Below are 16867 nucleotides of genomic sequence, written 5' to 3'. Positions count from 1 at the left end.
GCATTAAGATTTCTACATTTATTGAGTGATGTATATCAAATTAGGTATATTAAACTGTAATCTGATGCCTGTAGAAATTGTAATTGGTAACCTCAGAAAAATATAACAAAGTCTTAAAACAAGCATAAAACTAACAACATACTTGGTGAAAAGTCCAAAGGTTGAATAACATCCGTCCAATGCAATTTAGTAAATCAAGTCAAAGGTAGGGAGGACATTGTATTTTAGATTTAAATTAATCTCTGAATGTACCAAATTATTCATTAAAAAGTTTAAATTCTCTATTTTTTCTTCATTCAATAGAAAAGGATTAGATAAAGGATGTCGGATACGAATGATACTATATTTTATCATCTTATTATTGATTCTAACCCAAGTTTATACTCTTCAATACATATTATTTCGTCAGTACAAAGAGAATTTGTTTTCCCAAAAAAGTGAATTGAGCTCTAGTGTCATTGAGAATGTCCAGGATTTTTTTTCGACCGAAGATAAATTTGATAGAGGAGTCTTTGAAACAGTGATAGGTATCTCGTCAGTTCCAAGAGAAGGGCATGATTACTATCTCGAAACCTTAAAATCTCTTCTTGGAGATCAGGTTATAAATGAATCACTTAATATACTTAGTTTATTTCCATTAATGAATTATGTATTCCCAACTACATATAGATTTAATTATATCTTATTTAAATATGGCTGTAAAATCTAGTAAAATAGTATTCCCACAATGTTGAACTAAGTATTTTAAACATGATCATAGAAAGCTTCGAATGGTGAGTATTTATTTGTCTTTATGGTTTCTTCATTCAACCAAACCCTTAAGGCAAGGATCAAGGCAATGCTAGAAAAGCATTTCAAAAGGGACATTCAAAAAGGATTACTCTACGTTTTCTCCCCTAATAAGTAGGTAACTTATAAGCTTTGCATAAACCCTATGAACAAATTTAAGTAATATATAATATTAATAAATTTCTTAGGGACTTTTATCCCCTGTTTACGCTTGAAAATTTCGATAGGAACAAAGAATCAAATTATTACAAATGGAGAGCCAGGCAAAGCTTGGACTACTCTTATCTTTTTGACTTTATTTACCAACGCTTCTCTTTCAAAAGCTATCTACACTTGGAGGATGACCTATTGGTCACAAACTCGTATTTAGGTAAAATGAAGAACTTTATTGATCAAGTCAATAATTCCACCCGTAAATCTAACTGGTCTGTGATGAGCTTCAGCAAGTTAGGATTCATTGGTAAATTATTTAAAAAGTCGGATCTCCCCTTTTTGACAAATATGTTCAGGGCATTTTACAAAGAGACTCCTTGCGATTGGATATTGAACATGTTTATTTACGGGCGAACAACGGATTGTATGGTCACTCAGGATTTCTTTGGAGCAAGGGAGTCTGCATGCCTTAATAATCGGGTTCCCTCATTGAGCCCTTCTTTATTTCAACACGTGGGCCGCCATTCCTCACTACGTGGAAAAATTCAAATTTTAACGGATGAGGACTTTAATGGTTAAATGTTTAGAGTTGAATGGGACACAACATACTCATAGTGTAGAAATATATGTACGTCATGAACATGCGTAAAATTAGACCAATGATCGGATACATAAATTAATAACATCGTGAAGGGAACATTCTAATGAGTTTTTATACAAATATATTTTTAATTGATAAAAAGAAAGTATTGATCCATAGATAAATTTTTAAAGCTTCAGAGTTTACATCGGCTCATCTAAAGAGTAATAATAATATTAATAACTATTATTATTTAATGACATCAGTCTGTAGAGAATGAAAGAAAAAGCTCCAAGATCCTGTCAATAATGCTGATTAATAATTCATTATTAGACGGGTGGAGCAGCCACGTTGAATATACGATACTTGGCCGAAATATTATCGGAAATAATGTGTTGGATCTTTGAAGGGGTGACAGTTTTAGAAAGGTTCTTTTCCTTGGAGTAGTCAATAGTCCAAAAATGTCCTCTCCCCTTATTTTCCGGCCGAGGTACTTTCACAAAGGAATGATTCAGAGACAAATTGTGTCGAATTGAGTTCTGCCAGTTCTTGCAGTCCATTTTGTAGTATGGATAGCGGGCAGAGATAGCTTGATATATTTCATTGAGAGTGAGGCGTTTGTTGGGTGCACATCGTATGACTTCCGTGATCATAGCAGCGTAGGATAACTTGGGTTTTCCAAATGTATTTGTGGATTTGATTCCTCCTCCAGAGGTAGAAGAAGAGGATGAGGAGGAAGTGAGGAAGTCGTTTGATTTGGTTATTTTGGACTTTTCAGGATATTGGAGGATAATATAGCGTTGAGGAGAACTATTGGCTCTGGGATTGGAGGCATCCTTCCCCTGTTCACTGAACTTAGCCAAATCAATGGCTGTTTGAAGGTCTGTATCATGGGAGGTACCGGAGTCGATCACAAGGTTATCGCCATAGGACAAAGAGTCGTTATCCGTAATGTATGCCTCTTCATAGTAGCAAATTGGCTCTTCCTGAACCTCTTGCACGGGAGCAGTGGATTCGGGATCGAATTCATATCTCTCCTCAAATTCACTTCCATTTTCCTGGATCACAATCTCCTCATTCATAATGTCCGGGACGTCACACGTCAACTCTATCTTAAAGTGAGAATCCATCTCAAAACACGGCGATAAGTTCCAAAGGAAATCTAATAATATAATTCCGTCAAACCTTAACAGCCTCACTCCTGAGCTCTAACCAAAAATTCTTAGTCTCATTACTTGGCTAAGAGAGTCCAAAATATCCGGCTTTTCCTTCGTAGTTTATTTCTAGTAGTTCTCGATGTTTATTTTCTTTAAAAAATCTGGTCTAAACAATTCTTCACAGTATATAAAGGCGCATGGATATTTTTGACACCATGAAATACTTTAGTTTATACCCCAGCTCAGTGCTCTAATATTATATATAATAATAATGATATAAATATAAGATCAATGAGTTCTAATGCTATCTGGAGGAGCACAAGCTCCAATCACGCAACCTGTTCTGATGAAAAACATCATTTTTGATAATAAATTCCATATGGTTAACTCAAATTAACTTTGTACAATTATAAGGCTATAATATTTGTCGTAATTGTAACTTTCTATGAACATCACGTGGTATTTAAAGCTACTCTTACATTTTGGGATAATATTTAAAATTCTAAAAAAAATATTTTGAGCAAAATAGGATTTATTGACTTATTGCGTACAACTCAAAATCAAAGTAGATTTTTTTTAAAGGGTTTTTTTAAAGTAAATTTAAAAAAAATTATTAAAGTAATCATTGAAATTGATGAAGATACCATTCAAAAATAAAGTGTCAACTTCAGTTTGGGTTTGTAAAAGATTATGTAGTAAGCTTCATTCAAATAATATAAAGTAATATTCTGCATTCATCATTGAATAATAATATAATTAATTCATAACGATGATCATTTGTATTTTAGGGATAGAAAAATTCATATAGGTTTTATCGATTACTCATAGTCATATGCCCAATTCAAGAGTTTAGAAGGATAAAAATAATGTAGTTTTAAGTTAATTGAGCCAGGAGTTAGTAAAATCGCATGTATTTACGCACGGAGTTGATTAGATTTGAATAAGTTTTATTCAAATAATATAAAATGTTGCAATGATATTGTAATTAATTCATAAGGATGAACAAGATTCTTATTTTGGTGCAGAAATATAACCAATTGGAAACATCAATTAGACTGTATCGATTTTCTATATTCCCATTGATTGCTTAAAATGATAAAAAATAGTATGATTTTTATCAACTGGGTACAAATATTCCACTGAAGTAATAATTATGGCTGATGAATGAGTCGGGAGTGGGAAGAGTCACATTTATATTCTCTCAGAGTCGGTTTGAAACACAGAGAATATGTAAATTGATATATGATTTGGAGTCACAAATTTTAAAATAGCTGCAGATTCGGAGCTAGGATTTCTAAATATTATAGTCCCGACCTCTTGAAACTATTTGAATCATACACTCTAAGATAAATTCAAATTTTCAGTCCCTAAAATAATGAATATACATAAAAACTTCATCAGAACTACACACATCTAAGAATCAATTATTCTTAACTTATAGATTGGAATAATAGTTTATGATTTTGGCTCTAACTCTAACCATTTGAATTAAACGACTTCAAATCCATTTGAGTCATTGTGCAAATACACTCGACTCTATCGACTTTATGAATTAATCACATTATTATTCAAAGAGCAATCGAATAATAAAATTAATATGAATATTTATTAGTTATTTGAATGAAAGGATAACGATCCTGTACAAACCTGACCTGAAGATTTATTTTTGAAGGGCAAATTAGTTTGATAATTTGTTGAACATTTAAGTTAGAAACCCCTTTGATATATAAATCTACTTTGATTTTGTACTATATACATTCAGTCAAGCTATCTTTTTTTGTTAAAGAACAAATTTTTGGGATCTCAAATATTATACCAAATGTTAGAGTTGCTTAAAATACCACGTGATATTAAGAGAAAATTACAACTCCGACATATACTAATGCTTTATAATTTTTTCCAAAGTTCATATGAGTTTACTAGGTCGAATTCATCATCAAAATTGAAGTTTTTCACCACAACAGGTTGCGTGATTGGACCTTGTGCTACTCCAAATAGTATTAGACCCTGGGAATATATAAAGGGGGACTTACAACTTCTTTTTGACTCACAAAACCTATGGACTCGAGTAGGTACAACTTTGAATTCCATTACTCAGTAGTCAGCAGATGAAAGGAGGTGAGGGAATTGTGGATTTGGAAAGACATTTCATTCATCTCTCTTAATCAGATTTATGGATCTGCATCCTTCTCGTTCCTAGGAATATCCAATTCAAACGTATTCTTATACTCTCTTCAAGGGATATCCACTTCTAATGCGAGATCCGTTGAACAAGTGCTTCACTCGGTCGGTTGATCTTGTACCCTTTAATAGAAGGATCGTTGATTGTTGCCTCTTCATGTAAGGTCTGTGATGGTGACTTCGTATCTCGTTAATAATTGTCCCTATACATGAATTCCTCTAGATCTTCTACGGAATCATCGTATACTTCTAGATATAAGAACTAAGGAGTTCCCTAAAACGATAGAAAGGCCCGAAGAGAAATAGAGAGAGTTATCATCCTCCATCCACAGTCCTTTCTTTGAAATTATTTAAAGTCAACTCTACTTTGTCTCCTACTCTTAAGAAAACTATTTCATTAATAAGAGTCGCTCAGTTCTCTTGATGTATTGTATATATTGCAGAAATCACTCATTGGAATCAGATTTATATCCATTCCATTTATAAGTTGGACTTATACGGATAAATATATAACCTGGACACTTCAATCTCACGCCTGATTTCTTTATTACTACTTAGTCTCTTACGTCATTGGAAATAAGTGGAAGATGATCATAGACTCGTTAAGATAATTCTATTCTGATATTACATATAAATAGTTATTTGGAACTGGAGAGTTCCACAAAAAGAAGTAACTCCCGAATGAATGAGGAACTAAGAGTTATCATTTCTCATCCACAGCTCCTTCGTTGAAACTCTTGAAGCCTGTTCCTACCAAACTCGACTTTTTTTCATCTGTTATTCTTATCAAAATATTTCATTGTTAAGAATCCTTCAGTTTCCTTGATGTATATAATGCAGAAATCCATTGAAAAAGTATAAGTCAATCTTATACTCTCAATGAATATGCACCCTTTTTTCTCAATACTTTTGTTTGCAATACATATTAGATTTTGCTGTTATCTGCATAAATAGATTTTGTGAATTGTTGAGTGCTAAGTGATTATGTTATAACAAATCATAAGTTGCCTCTTAACTTATTTATACTTATATTGGAAAACTTTAATATAATTGCAATTTCGAAACTTAGTCTTAATCATCTTCTGAAAAAACGAAATTGCTTATCACCATATTGGAATATTAGGCACATGATAATTTAGGGTCTCCACACTAATAAAGATTATTAATACGAAGTTATTCATTCCCATAACAGTTCTTCTATTTAATTATTATTTATTTTAACAATACCACTTAATGACAAAGATATTCTCATTTATCATTGATAAGAAGCTTAAAACAGCGGAGCATAACAAAAAATAATGGCCAAAAAATGTAAATTTATAGCCAACAAATTTAAGGACGTTCTTTTTTTATTTAATTTCAAAGGATCAATAAAAAAGAAAAGGAACCATAATTGACTGAATTAATATTTTGGAAATCTATCAAAAAATTAATCACAAAGTCTTTTAAAAAGTCATTATATTTAAACGTTTGCTCCAAAAATAATTCTAAAAAAGGAAGAATTTATTTATCTACTTCTTTCACGCAACCTTCGATAACAAATTTATTTTTATAATTTAATAATGACTTTACTAAGCAGTGCTTAGGTACTAATATTTTTTTATTTAAGCTACATCATGAATTCAGCATAGGATAGTAAGATCAAATCCATCAAAAAAAAAAAAAAACCTTTGGATTACATAAAAATATGTGTTTCATTCGATAATTATACTTTAGAGGGAGTTACTTATAATATTATTATATATGTGACGTCATATCATGATGATTGAATATTGCTTTTTGATAATAAACAATCAATTTGTCAACATCATCACCTAGTTAATTAACAAACGTCAACAGATACCTAAATGTTACTTATTAAATAAAATTAAAATAGTGTTAAGTGTTAACTTAACTAATAACTTCTCTTGTATTATTAGTATAATACTAATCCATCAATTATCTATCCAGACCGAATCTTCAATGAAACTTTCTCTGAAGTTATACAATGAACCATGAGACCGAGCTATTGGATAATATTGGCTCTCCTTTTCTTGACCTTTTCCGTGAAAGGCGAAGAGGCAAGGAAAGAGGGAAAGAACACAACACATCTTCAGAGCCAAAGTAATTCATCAACGACAGAGAAAACCTCCGGAAATGAAACAGAAGAAGGTTCTTCGAACTTCCTTCCAGCGGAAGGGGATGCGGAGAAGGAGCATTCAAGCTCTTTGGCCATTCTGTTCCTCCTCTGTATAATCATCATGTGTATTTTCTTTATTCACTGCGTTCTCAAAGCAGACAAGTGTCGATTCTTACCCGAGAGTCTTGCCATCGTTTGTTTCGGAGCGGTTGTGGGTCTATTTATGAAAGTCCTTCCCATTGAGGACATTAAAAAAGTGGAGTCCTTTAGTCCAAACGCCTTCTTCCTTGTTCTTCTTCCACCCATCATTTTTGAATCCGGATACAATTTGCATAAAGGTCTAGAAACTCCTCCCCCCCGAAATTAATCATTCCAACAAGAGTATTTGTAAAAATAATAATATGTATTAAAATTTAGGTGACTTTTTTTCAAAATCTGGGATCCATTATGCTTTTTGCCATTGTGGGAACAACGATTTCTGCTCTCGTTGTTGGAGGAGGAGTATACCTTTTAGGTCTTGCGGATCTGGTCTACAAACTTGACTTTGTTCAAAGCTTTGCTTTCGGCTCTCTCATCTCTGCTGTAGATCCTGTTGCAACCCTTGCGATCTTTCAAGCCATAGACGTGGATCCTATTCTCAACATGTTGGTATTTGGAGAGTGAGTAGAGGTTTCACTTGATAAACGAAAATATAAAATAAATCACTCATTCCAGGTCTATTCTAAACGACGCCGTTGCTATTGTTCTTACGTCAACTGTGATAGAATCTGGGAGTGAGAGTATGGTGGATCTTACAACGGGAGAGCAGGTTATTCATGGAATTTGGAGATTTTTAGTAGTTTTTGTGGGCTCTGCTGGTGAGTCTCTAGTTGTTATGTAAATGTTAAACATTCAGTCATTTCTAATTGTAATAATTTCCACCTTCTCTCCTCTACTTTAGGAATCGGAACCCTTGTTGCTCTCATTAGTTCCATATTATTGAAATATGTAGATTTATATCACAATCCTTCTCTTGAGTTTGCATTCATGGTTTGTTTTGTTTATTCGCCGTATGCTCTTGCAGAAGGGATTCATCTCTCGGGTATAATGTCCATTCTCTTTTGTGGAATTGTCATGAGTCAATATACGCACTATAACCTATCACCAGTCACTCAAATCACTATGCAACAAACAATGAGGACTCTGGCTTTTATGTGTGAATCTTGTGTGTTTGCATACTTGGGCCTTGCACTTTTTAGTTTTCCTCATCGATTTGAGTTAGCTCTTATTGTATGGAGCATCATGTTTACTTTGATTGGTCGGGCATTAAATATATTCCCTCTCGCATCTCTATGTAATCGATTTCGTCAGCATCGCATTACAAAGAAAATGATGCTAATTATGTGGTTTTCGGGCCTTCGGGGTGCAATTGCATATGCTCTTGCTCTTCATTTAGAGTTTAACGAGGATACAAGGAAAGTTATAGTTACTACCACACTCACAGTTGTGTTATTCACCACTATGATCCTTGGTGGAGGCACGATGCCTTTGATGAAATATTTGGAAACAAAGAAAAAACCCAAGAAAAGATCAAGGAGACGAAGAAACAGTGAGATTCGGAGACGTAAGGAAATCTTGCTTTCAAAGACATTTGAAATGGGTGGGGCTCTCGAATCCTCTGAAGTATCCCATTTGTCAGAATTGACGGAAGAGGAAATTGAGACCTCCTCAACTTTCAAGATTGGTAAAAAAGAGGTCCGAGGATTCACTTATTGGAACTTTAAATATATTAAACCCTTTCTTATTCGAAAGTAATTAACAATCCATCATAATTTATGACATACATTTATTTGATCTTTGAATATTTTTGTTGCATTTCAGATTCACGCAAAGAGAACTCAAAGATGGAAAGAGACAGGTTACGGAGCTCACAGATAAGTGGTTCAAAGACATCCGAGCCTCTCCGCTTCTCCTTTCAGATTCAAGCGAGGAGAGCGATTTGGGGATTTGCAATCCAGCTAGTAACCCTATTGATATCTAGTCTTATGTTTATCTTTTAGAGTCGGTAGAGAGAAAATAAAAAAAAAAAAAAAAAAAAAGAGACATATTTATTCAATTTTGTTGAAGTCCTGATTTTTTTTTTATTTATATATATATATAATAATAATTAATTATTTCTTATAGTTGACATTAAAAACTTTAAATACAAACTCAACAAAAAGGAAACACAGTATCGAATAATATAATACGTAATTGACTATAAAAGGTGATTGAATTATTATAAAATATGATAGGGAGGAACAATTATTTCATAATATAAAAAGTCTGATAGTTTGAAGCATTAAAATAAACAATGGTATACGTTTGATAGTAGTGTCTCGGGGCTTTGGAATGTCTCAAACGAGGGTAATATTGGTCCTCTATTACTTCTTGAGTAATTTGTTCATATCCTTATTTTGCTTCTCTATTCTCCAAGAATTCTTAGCCACGCCGTCATCAATACGATCTATGATATCATTGTGTTCGTCCATTTCCTTATTAAGACCATGAGCTAACTGTTTGAGGCGAGAAAGACCCACAGACATTTCATCTAAATTTCTATTGAGAATCTGCTCCGAATTATTGCCATTGTAGTAGATGGGTGGATGTTGAGAGGTTCTAAGCGAGGCGGGATTGTGAGAAGAGGATGTTGTTGATATGGGTGGCGACATCTCAGGAGGAGGAGGTTTTTTCCGATTATTATTAGAATGATTTGTTCCAGAGGAAGAGGGTGGGGCTGCTCGACTGTTTCTTCCCGAGAAATAGTTCATGATCCCCCCTAAAACAGACTTTGCTCCTTGAAGATGTCTCTCGGATTGAGTGAGAGTGGAGTTGATATCATCCAATCGACGCTCAGTGGATTTCAATTGATCCTTTTGACGATTCAGCTCTTCTGCTGTGGCAATCCCTACTTTTTCAGATTCATAGAGGAGGCCAAGACTCCGATGACTTGAGTCCAGGGTTCGTTCCTCAATCTCTCGACGGGCACGAAGGAGCTCCTGTTGCCGTGATTCCACATTGGGGGATGCTGGATTCTGGGGTCGGCCTCTAAGAAACTCTTCGTCAGAGATTTCACGTCCATTCATGTCTAATCAGTGATGGATTAATGATTATCCTCCACGACTTTAATACTAATAAGTAATTTTTTAATTTTATAACTAAGTAACAACTAGGGATTTGACAGTTCAGACAAACTCAAGAACTGATAAAATGAAATTCTTCTACATAAAAGCCAATAGGATATCGGCTAACAACAATTATTCTTTTTTCTCTCTCTTTTCTTCTATTTGATATACAGGCGCCATCTACCGGCTCGTTTATCAATAGTTGTCGATTTATTATTGTCCATAATAAATTAAATGAATAGCGATAATTTGTATAATTTAAAATGATACAAATTGATGTGACTCCTTCGAATTAAAAAAGTAATTTTGACAAATAATGATGACATTATCTGAAATACTCTATACTCGTAGACTTGGAATATCGTGTATATAAAAATTAAAGTAGTATGATATGGGCGTTAGAATAAAGTAAGCTTTACTGGAGAGGACTTTGAATCATTGACATAATTTCTAGACAGATGTATAACACATTTAATTATGGAGGTTATTCACTCACTCATAAGTAATAAAAAAAATGAGTCCATAGATTAGACGGAGAGCTAAATTAATAAAATTTTCTCCCTGATATACGAAGTATAAACCATAGGTATATAATATAATTATAAACATAAATATAAGTTCTAAAAAGGGGAGTGAATTGTCCAAGAAAGAAAGTGTGTCATTTTAAATGTTATCTATTCTTTACTTTCAAGGGAGGACTAAATCATTTAACTTTTTGGTGATTCTTATTTAATACGAGTTAAGTATACTCGGGCCTAGGAGGGAGAGGAAAATCATATGAACAATCGTATGCAGGATTATTATTTGTATTATGTTTCTTTGTTGTTTTTTTTTTGGGGGCTGGAATTTTTAAAAAAATTTAAAAATTTAAATTTTTGGAAATTTTTTTCGAAAACCTATAGCTATTCACAAAAAATTAAACTTTTGTAAACAAATTTCAAAAATTATATTTTTGGAAAAAAAATTCTAAAATCTATAGCTATTTACAAAAAATTAAATGTTTTATCAATACATATATTATGTGTTCTTATTGTGAATCATTTGTAGCGTCTGTCATATTAAGTTATTTGAAGGACGTACTCATGCGGCCTTCCAATCATAGTGCTAAATAAATTGGCCCACTTTATCATGTATACAATCATGTTCTACATACTACAAATATCTTCTATAATACAAATTCTTGCACTAGAATTTAAAAGTCCCAAAATTCAAAAAAGGAGACAGATACAGACTGTAAAAATAAAATAAAAGTTGTTCAGAATTCAAAGTAGGGTACTGAAGGATAGGTTTCAGTGGGATCAAACCAGATTCCTGGGCTCTTAAGGGCAAGTTTCAATTTGGGCCAATATGTTGATTTTGTTCATAGAACAAGATCGATCCCCGTGTCTAAAATGTTTATTTTAGATATTGGTTGTAGATCTGAAAATTCACCAAAAAAACCAAAAATCCAAATAACGATTTATATTGCTAACTGAAAAAGGAAGAATATATATTAAATTAAAAATACGAATAATAAAAAAAAGAGTTAAGGTAATTGACTCTATAGGAAGTTGAAGATTAACCAATTAGTCTTAGAAAGTATTTTCATCATGGATGAAGGACGAATATATTTATTCATGAACGTCTCAAGCACCTGGACTGGCATAGTTCACGAATATATTATTTTATTTATATTAACAGTTTTCAATACAGATTATATGAGTTAATATATATAAATATTTATTCACAATAGGACCATTAATAAGAACTCAAGATTTAATAAGCTCCAATATATCACCATTATAATATACATTAATTATTTCAAAAATAGATGCACACACCAGAAAAATTAATATTCATAACTTCAACATTATCAAATTGAAGTTTGGCAACCTTTCTGGATTTGAGCTAGTTGTCAAATGATTTTTTTCTGCCTTCCTGTCAGATGTTGTCATTGAGTTGGGAAACCAAATTTTTGGCCATCACGTTGAAGAGGATTTGTAAAATCTTGCCAAGAATGTTTTCCCATTTGTGACCTTGATCACACAAAGTATCAACTATTGCTTTGATTGTAGTTTCTGATTTTTTTTTTAAATCTTTATGGTGGATTTCTTTGATAAGAGCTAAGTTAAGGTATAATGTAATGATGATTTAACTCCTAGAAAGTTTATGGGAATTCTGAAGTATTCTTGCCTTTGGAAGCAGTTATAAATATGTTTAAAATTGTGTACAGGATCGACGATGAGATGAACTTTTCTATTGATGTTGTGTGGGTGAGTAATTGAAGTCTGGATCTAACCACCACAAAAAAAATGAGTGAAGAACTTCCTGTTGACTGTGTAGTTATCAACGAATACACCAACATCAATAAATCCGATTTGATTGAGGTTTTTCATAATTAGAGTATATTTGCTATAGATGAATTCAGCGTTTAATTTGGCAACCAGTATAGGAGCCCAAGAACTTACCCCTAACAAACTCAACTCTTTCTGTGGAGTAGACCTCATCAATTATAAGATTAACATTAAGCTCTCTGCTGTTGAGATATTTGATCCTTGTTCCAAGATATTCAACTATAGATGACGGTAGTCCAGTCTCTACGGTAACTGCAGTAGACAGAGTTTTAGGATACTTGGGACATGGAACTGTAAGGTAATTCAACTTGAAGATTTGATCATAGAAGGCCGTACTAACATTTTGCCACAGAAGACAAACAGAGAGAAGACAAGGTAAAAATCTCCTTTTGTTAGTTTTCTTGAAGAGTAATTTCATCTGTGCAATGATGAAAGACAGTTTTGAAGAATGAATTGGCTCCAAGTCTGGGATACAAGTAGTTTGTTCAATAAACCCATGATTATTTCATAAGTACTTTCATTATTCAAGAACTCTTTTGATCCTAAATACGCAGCAATGTTAATAACTTCAGTTACTGATTTGATGACATTAGCCTTTGTGGTAAGACTGAACTTATTGCTTAGTGTATATGAGGCCCATGAAAAATTGGAAAGGTAAGTTCTTCTTGAATTTCAAGGCTAGCCTTAATATCAAGGCCCCTACCTTCAGTCGCTTCCGGCTTAACAAGGGTCAATTTGGGGGATTCAATGAGTATAAATTCCGTCGGTAATGTTACAAGTAACAACTAATCATAAAGCTCGTTAGCAGTTAGCACCTCTTCTTCTCAAAAAATTTTCAGCTCCAAGGCTTCCTGACTCTTTTTTTCGAGCTGGAGTCGTAGGCCACTAGTAGATACTCGGTAGGTCTAGGAAGAAACGTAGGGGAAGAGAGGCAGATCGGAAGGTTTGGGCTCACTGAAGGCGCATTATCTTTTTTCCGTCTTCTGAAATGTTAAGTAATTCAATTAAGTAAAAACAGCATCCAGGGGCATAGTACTGTCATCCCATTACCTTAAACTTAACAGTCACGGTCGGAATACTGAAGTATATATCTTTCACTACTGAAAACAATGACTAATCAATTTTAAAAATAAGCCGTGTGTTGGAGCCGGCGTGCTTTTTTTTATTCATCTGCATGTAGTCTAGATAGCTTGAGATGTATATAGTTTATTATTATCAATGCTGTAAATCCGGTGTGTTTTTTAGCTGGTACAAATTGTACAAAAGCAGTAAATCCTCAATTTAATAGAGTTTGATCCCTTAATTCCAAATATGACCTTATTTTTTCTCTCAGAGCCTCGTGGCCTTCAGAAAAATGTCATATATATTTTTTTATTTTTTGCTATTTTTTTAAGGTTCAAAAATGTTTTATGCCCTCGGTGTTGAAGATAGGGATACGATACATTATGTTAATATATTTTAAAGCCGAGAGTTAAAAACTTCTAAAACCATTTTTAAAAAGTCTGCATCATACTTATAACTCGAGTTATCTTTGTTTAAAGTGAAAAATATGTGCTTTTTATTCAGAGGCTCATAGCTTCAAGACGACTAGATTCAACAAGTTTAAAAGTATCTCATTGAACAGCTGAAAGTATAAACTATATCGTTGTCAATTTAAGATAAGGCCATGACAATATTTCAAGGATAAAACTCATTTTTGAATTGATCTCATAATAAAAGTCCATTGTGCATTAAAAGAACTGTGATTTTGTTGGATAGTGCTATTATTCTATATAGGATGAAGAAACTTCATTACTATTATTTAAAGTAAGAGACCGCAGCCCGGAGGGCCTAGCTTACGGAGCACGGCTAGTTATACTAATAATTATAAATAATATAAATGTTTCGTTTTTTACGAGAAAGATCCAGATTTTTATTCTAATTCTCTTAAGTCTTACTATGATAATAAGGATGGAGTGAGAAATTAACCATATTATATGGTATACTCAAAGAATATGTTCTATTACCTATATATAAAATAGATTTTTTGTCCGTGTGGGTGTCCTTTATAGGTGCCCACACCGTTGGACCTATGAGTTTGAAATTTTGTGGTAGTGATTTTCGAGGGAGTCATATAAGGGGGGCTTATGCTATACACAAAAACCGTTTTTTGGAGCTCAAGGGGAATAGATAGGGGGTTGATCTGGAGATTCGTTTGTATATAGTTTGATTTGATCAAGTTGATCACTTCTCCTTTTTTTCTTATTATTATTAATCTAGAATATAATCAGTAGATATTTGAACTTTAAATACTTTACATTGGTGACTCCGACGTGATTCGAAAAATGCCCCGAAAGCAAACTTCACCATTTGTGTCTCCCCAAAAACAAGCATAGTCGATTAAAACGGAAGAGGAGAATTTAACAATGGCCGTTGCGGAACTCTGCCTTCCTAGGTTCTGTTCTTCGGATGTTGAGAACTGGTTCCGAAGAATTGAACTTGATTTTGCGTTGAAGGGGTTTTGTCATACCAAAGTTATATACAGTTTTATGGCGTAAGCATTGCTGGGTGAGGTTTTCAATATTATTTCTATTAGTGAGAAGAATCTCACTTATGAAGGAGCGAGGAAATCTATATTAGTCCGATATGGGCTATCATCTTCTTCAAGGATAAATAGAATTGTCAATATGATGTTTGATACTTCCGGGCTCTCGAGCATGGAGGTCAAAGATGATGTTGAACGTCTTCTGGATGAGGAATACCTAAAGGATTTACGTGAAAGTTTGATTATAGAGGCACTAATAAGGAATGCTCCAAAGGAACAACAGGGATATTTGAGAGCACAATCAATATTTACGACTAAGAATTTCACAGACATATGTACGGCTGCGAAGGAAGTCACAAACACTTCCATTTCTACTGTCGAGGATCCATCTTCTTCTCCCACTGTCGCACCTTTGATTAAGAAGAGACCTAGCGGACGGAGTCTTTTCGAAGTTCTCAACATCTGCAAAATTTAGAAAAGTATACTATTATCATTCACAATTTGAATTGAATGCAAGTGTGTGCTCTGGTCCTGATTGTCATTTTAATTCATTGATTAAAAAAAAAACTAAATTGTCCTCCATTGCATGGGACCGAGGCATTAAATAAACCTTCAAATTTCTTATTAATGAACGACAATATAAATTCAATTAATTTTCTTGTAGATACGGGTATCCAGGTATACATTATATCCCCGACGAATTGTAAAGATTTCATTCGTGCAAAAATGCCACCTATCTTTGGTTGTGGAGAGAATCCAGTAGAAGTTCTCGGTACTAAAACTCCAAGGGTATAAATAGAAAATCTAGGAACTGTCTTGTAAATTTGCCAATGGAAGTGCTTTGTTCCTCAAAATGTTCAATACACGGTCTGGTTGACCTTGACACCCTATGGAATGTAGATCAGAGGTGGCTTATTGTTGCACTATGTCACACCCACCCAGACCATCCCTGAGCCTGGTCATTGTCGATAAAGCAAATTTTCTCATTAGCTGGAATGTGTTTAAGGTGTCTTGCAATAATCCGGTCATTATGTTTATTACATGCCTTTTCTATTGTGAATATACTTTCTCCTGTACATTTGATAAATGTCCGCATAAATCATGCGTAGAAATTCATGGTCATGAATGGGTTTTGTACAATTCAATTTATCATGCTCAATAAAGGAAGTATATAGTTATTAAAATATCTATATTAGTTACTCAGCAGTTATTTTGAGTTCAAAAAGTAAATGAAAATATGACAAATTCTATTTGAATTTAAAAGTCTTTACATAATCCATATTATGTAAAGTGATCAGGATTATATGCACATGCAACAGATAGCCAATTAGATTTATTCGTCCCTCTTAAAATGTATCACAATTTATATACAGCGTTAAATTTATAGCTATTTTTTTCAGTTGGACATATTCAGTCCCTCTATACGGAAGGGAGTACGGGTAAGTATTACACCACACCTGACTAAATTTTGGTTGCAAATTTGTAGAAAAAAATATTTTTTTCTCAGAAAAGGACATTATGTTGTCAAAATTTTGATGTTTATGACATAATTGAAAAAAGTATTTTCTTAACATAAAAAAGTAATTATTTTTTTATCTTCTACCAAAATTGTCAAAGATTTGTCAAGAAGAAACAAAACCACAATATCCCCAAAGAAAAATCCTAGTAACGACCCTGAACATATTTGCCGTTAAAAAATGTTGGGAAAATGAGTGAGGTCTAGACCTCGCGGACCTCATACCTGTCTACAGCTTCGATTATAATATTGATGAGGGTTAAGAAATAGGATTTCTCTTTTTCGATTTAAGTATTAGTTGAATCCTTTGTCAAATAAGGTATATGTGGCATGTCGGATTTGTCAATCTGCATAAAACTTAACCTGTTTTTT

General features: G+C 33.3%; 4 protein-coding genes across 5 annotated transcripts; 2 read left to right on the top strand and 2 right to left on the bottom strand.

Annotated features, from left to right (window-relative positions):
- The first annotated feature begins 18 nt into the window (after positions 1-18).
- Positions 19-2900, top strand: LOC121114877 (alpha-1,3-mannosyl-glycoprotein 4-beta-N-acetylglucosaminyltransferase B). Of its 2 annotated transcripts, XM_040708996.2 has the most exons (5): positions 19-205; positions 304-598; positions 761-903; positions 978-1249; positions 1299-2900. In XM_040708996.2, the coding sequence occupies exons 1-5, from the start codon at positions 180-182 to the stop codon at positions 1334-1336; spliced, it is 774 nt and encodes a 257-aa protein (XP_040564930.1). In that variant the 5' UTR covers positions 19-179; the 3' UTR covers positions 1337-2900. The 2 variants fall into 2 exon arrangements, with proteins under 2 accessions (XP_040564930.1, XP_040564922.1); XM_040708988.2 differs by having other exon boundaries at positions 22-205; positions 978-1598.
- Positions 1648-2652, bottom strand: LOC121114893 (uncharacterized). Its single transcript, XM_040709007.2, has one exon. The coding sequence runs from the start codon at positions 2650-2652 to the stop codon at positions 1852-1854; it is 801 nt and encodes a 266-aa protein (XP_040564941.1). The 3' UTR covers positions 1648-1851.
- Positions 2901-6651: 3751 nt separating the features above from the next.
- Positions 6652-9184, top strand: Nhe1 (Na[+]/H[+] hydrogen exchanger 1). The gene is made up of 5 exons (XM_040709030.2): positions 6652-7318; positions 7399-7638; positions 7694-7836; positions 7920-8769; positions 8840-9184. The coding sequence occupies exons 1-5, from the start codon at positions 6855-6857 to the stop codon at positions 8997-8999; spliced, it is 1857 nt and encodes a 618-aa protein (XP_040564964.1). The 5' UTR covers positions 6652-6854; the 3' UTR covers positions 9000-9184.
- On the bottom strand, positions 9036-10240 carry Snap29 (Synaptosomal-associated protein 29kDa). The gene has a single exon (XM_040709019.2). The coding sequence runs from the start codon at positions 10081-10083 to the stop codon at positions 9382-9384; it is 702 nt and encodes a 233-aa protein (XP_040564953.1). The 5' UTR covers positions 10084-10240; the 3' UTR covers positions 9036-9381.
- Positions 10241-16867: the final 6627 nt, after the last annotated feature.

This window comes from Lepeophtheirus salmonis, chromosome 1, assembly GCF_016086655.4.
Source record: "Lepeophtheirus salmonis chromosome 1, UVic_Lsal_1.4, whole genome shotgun sequence".
Taxonomy (NCBI): domain Eukaryota; kingdom Metazoa; phylum Arthropoda; class Copepoda; order Siphonostomatoida; family Caligidae; genus Lepeophtheirus; species Lepeophtheirus salmonis.
This window is presented reverse-complemented; position numbering and strand designations above follow the sequence as displayed.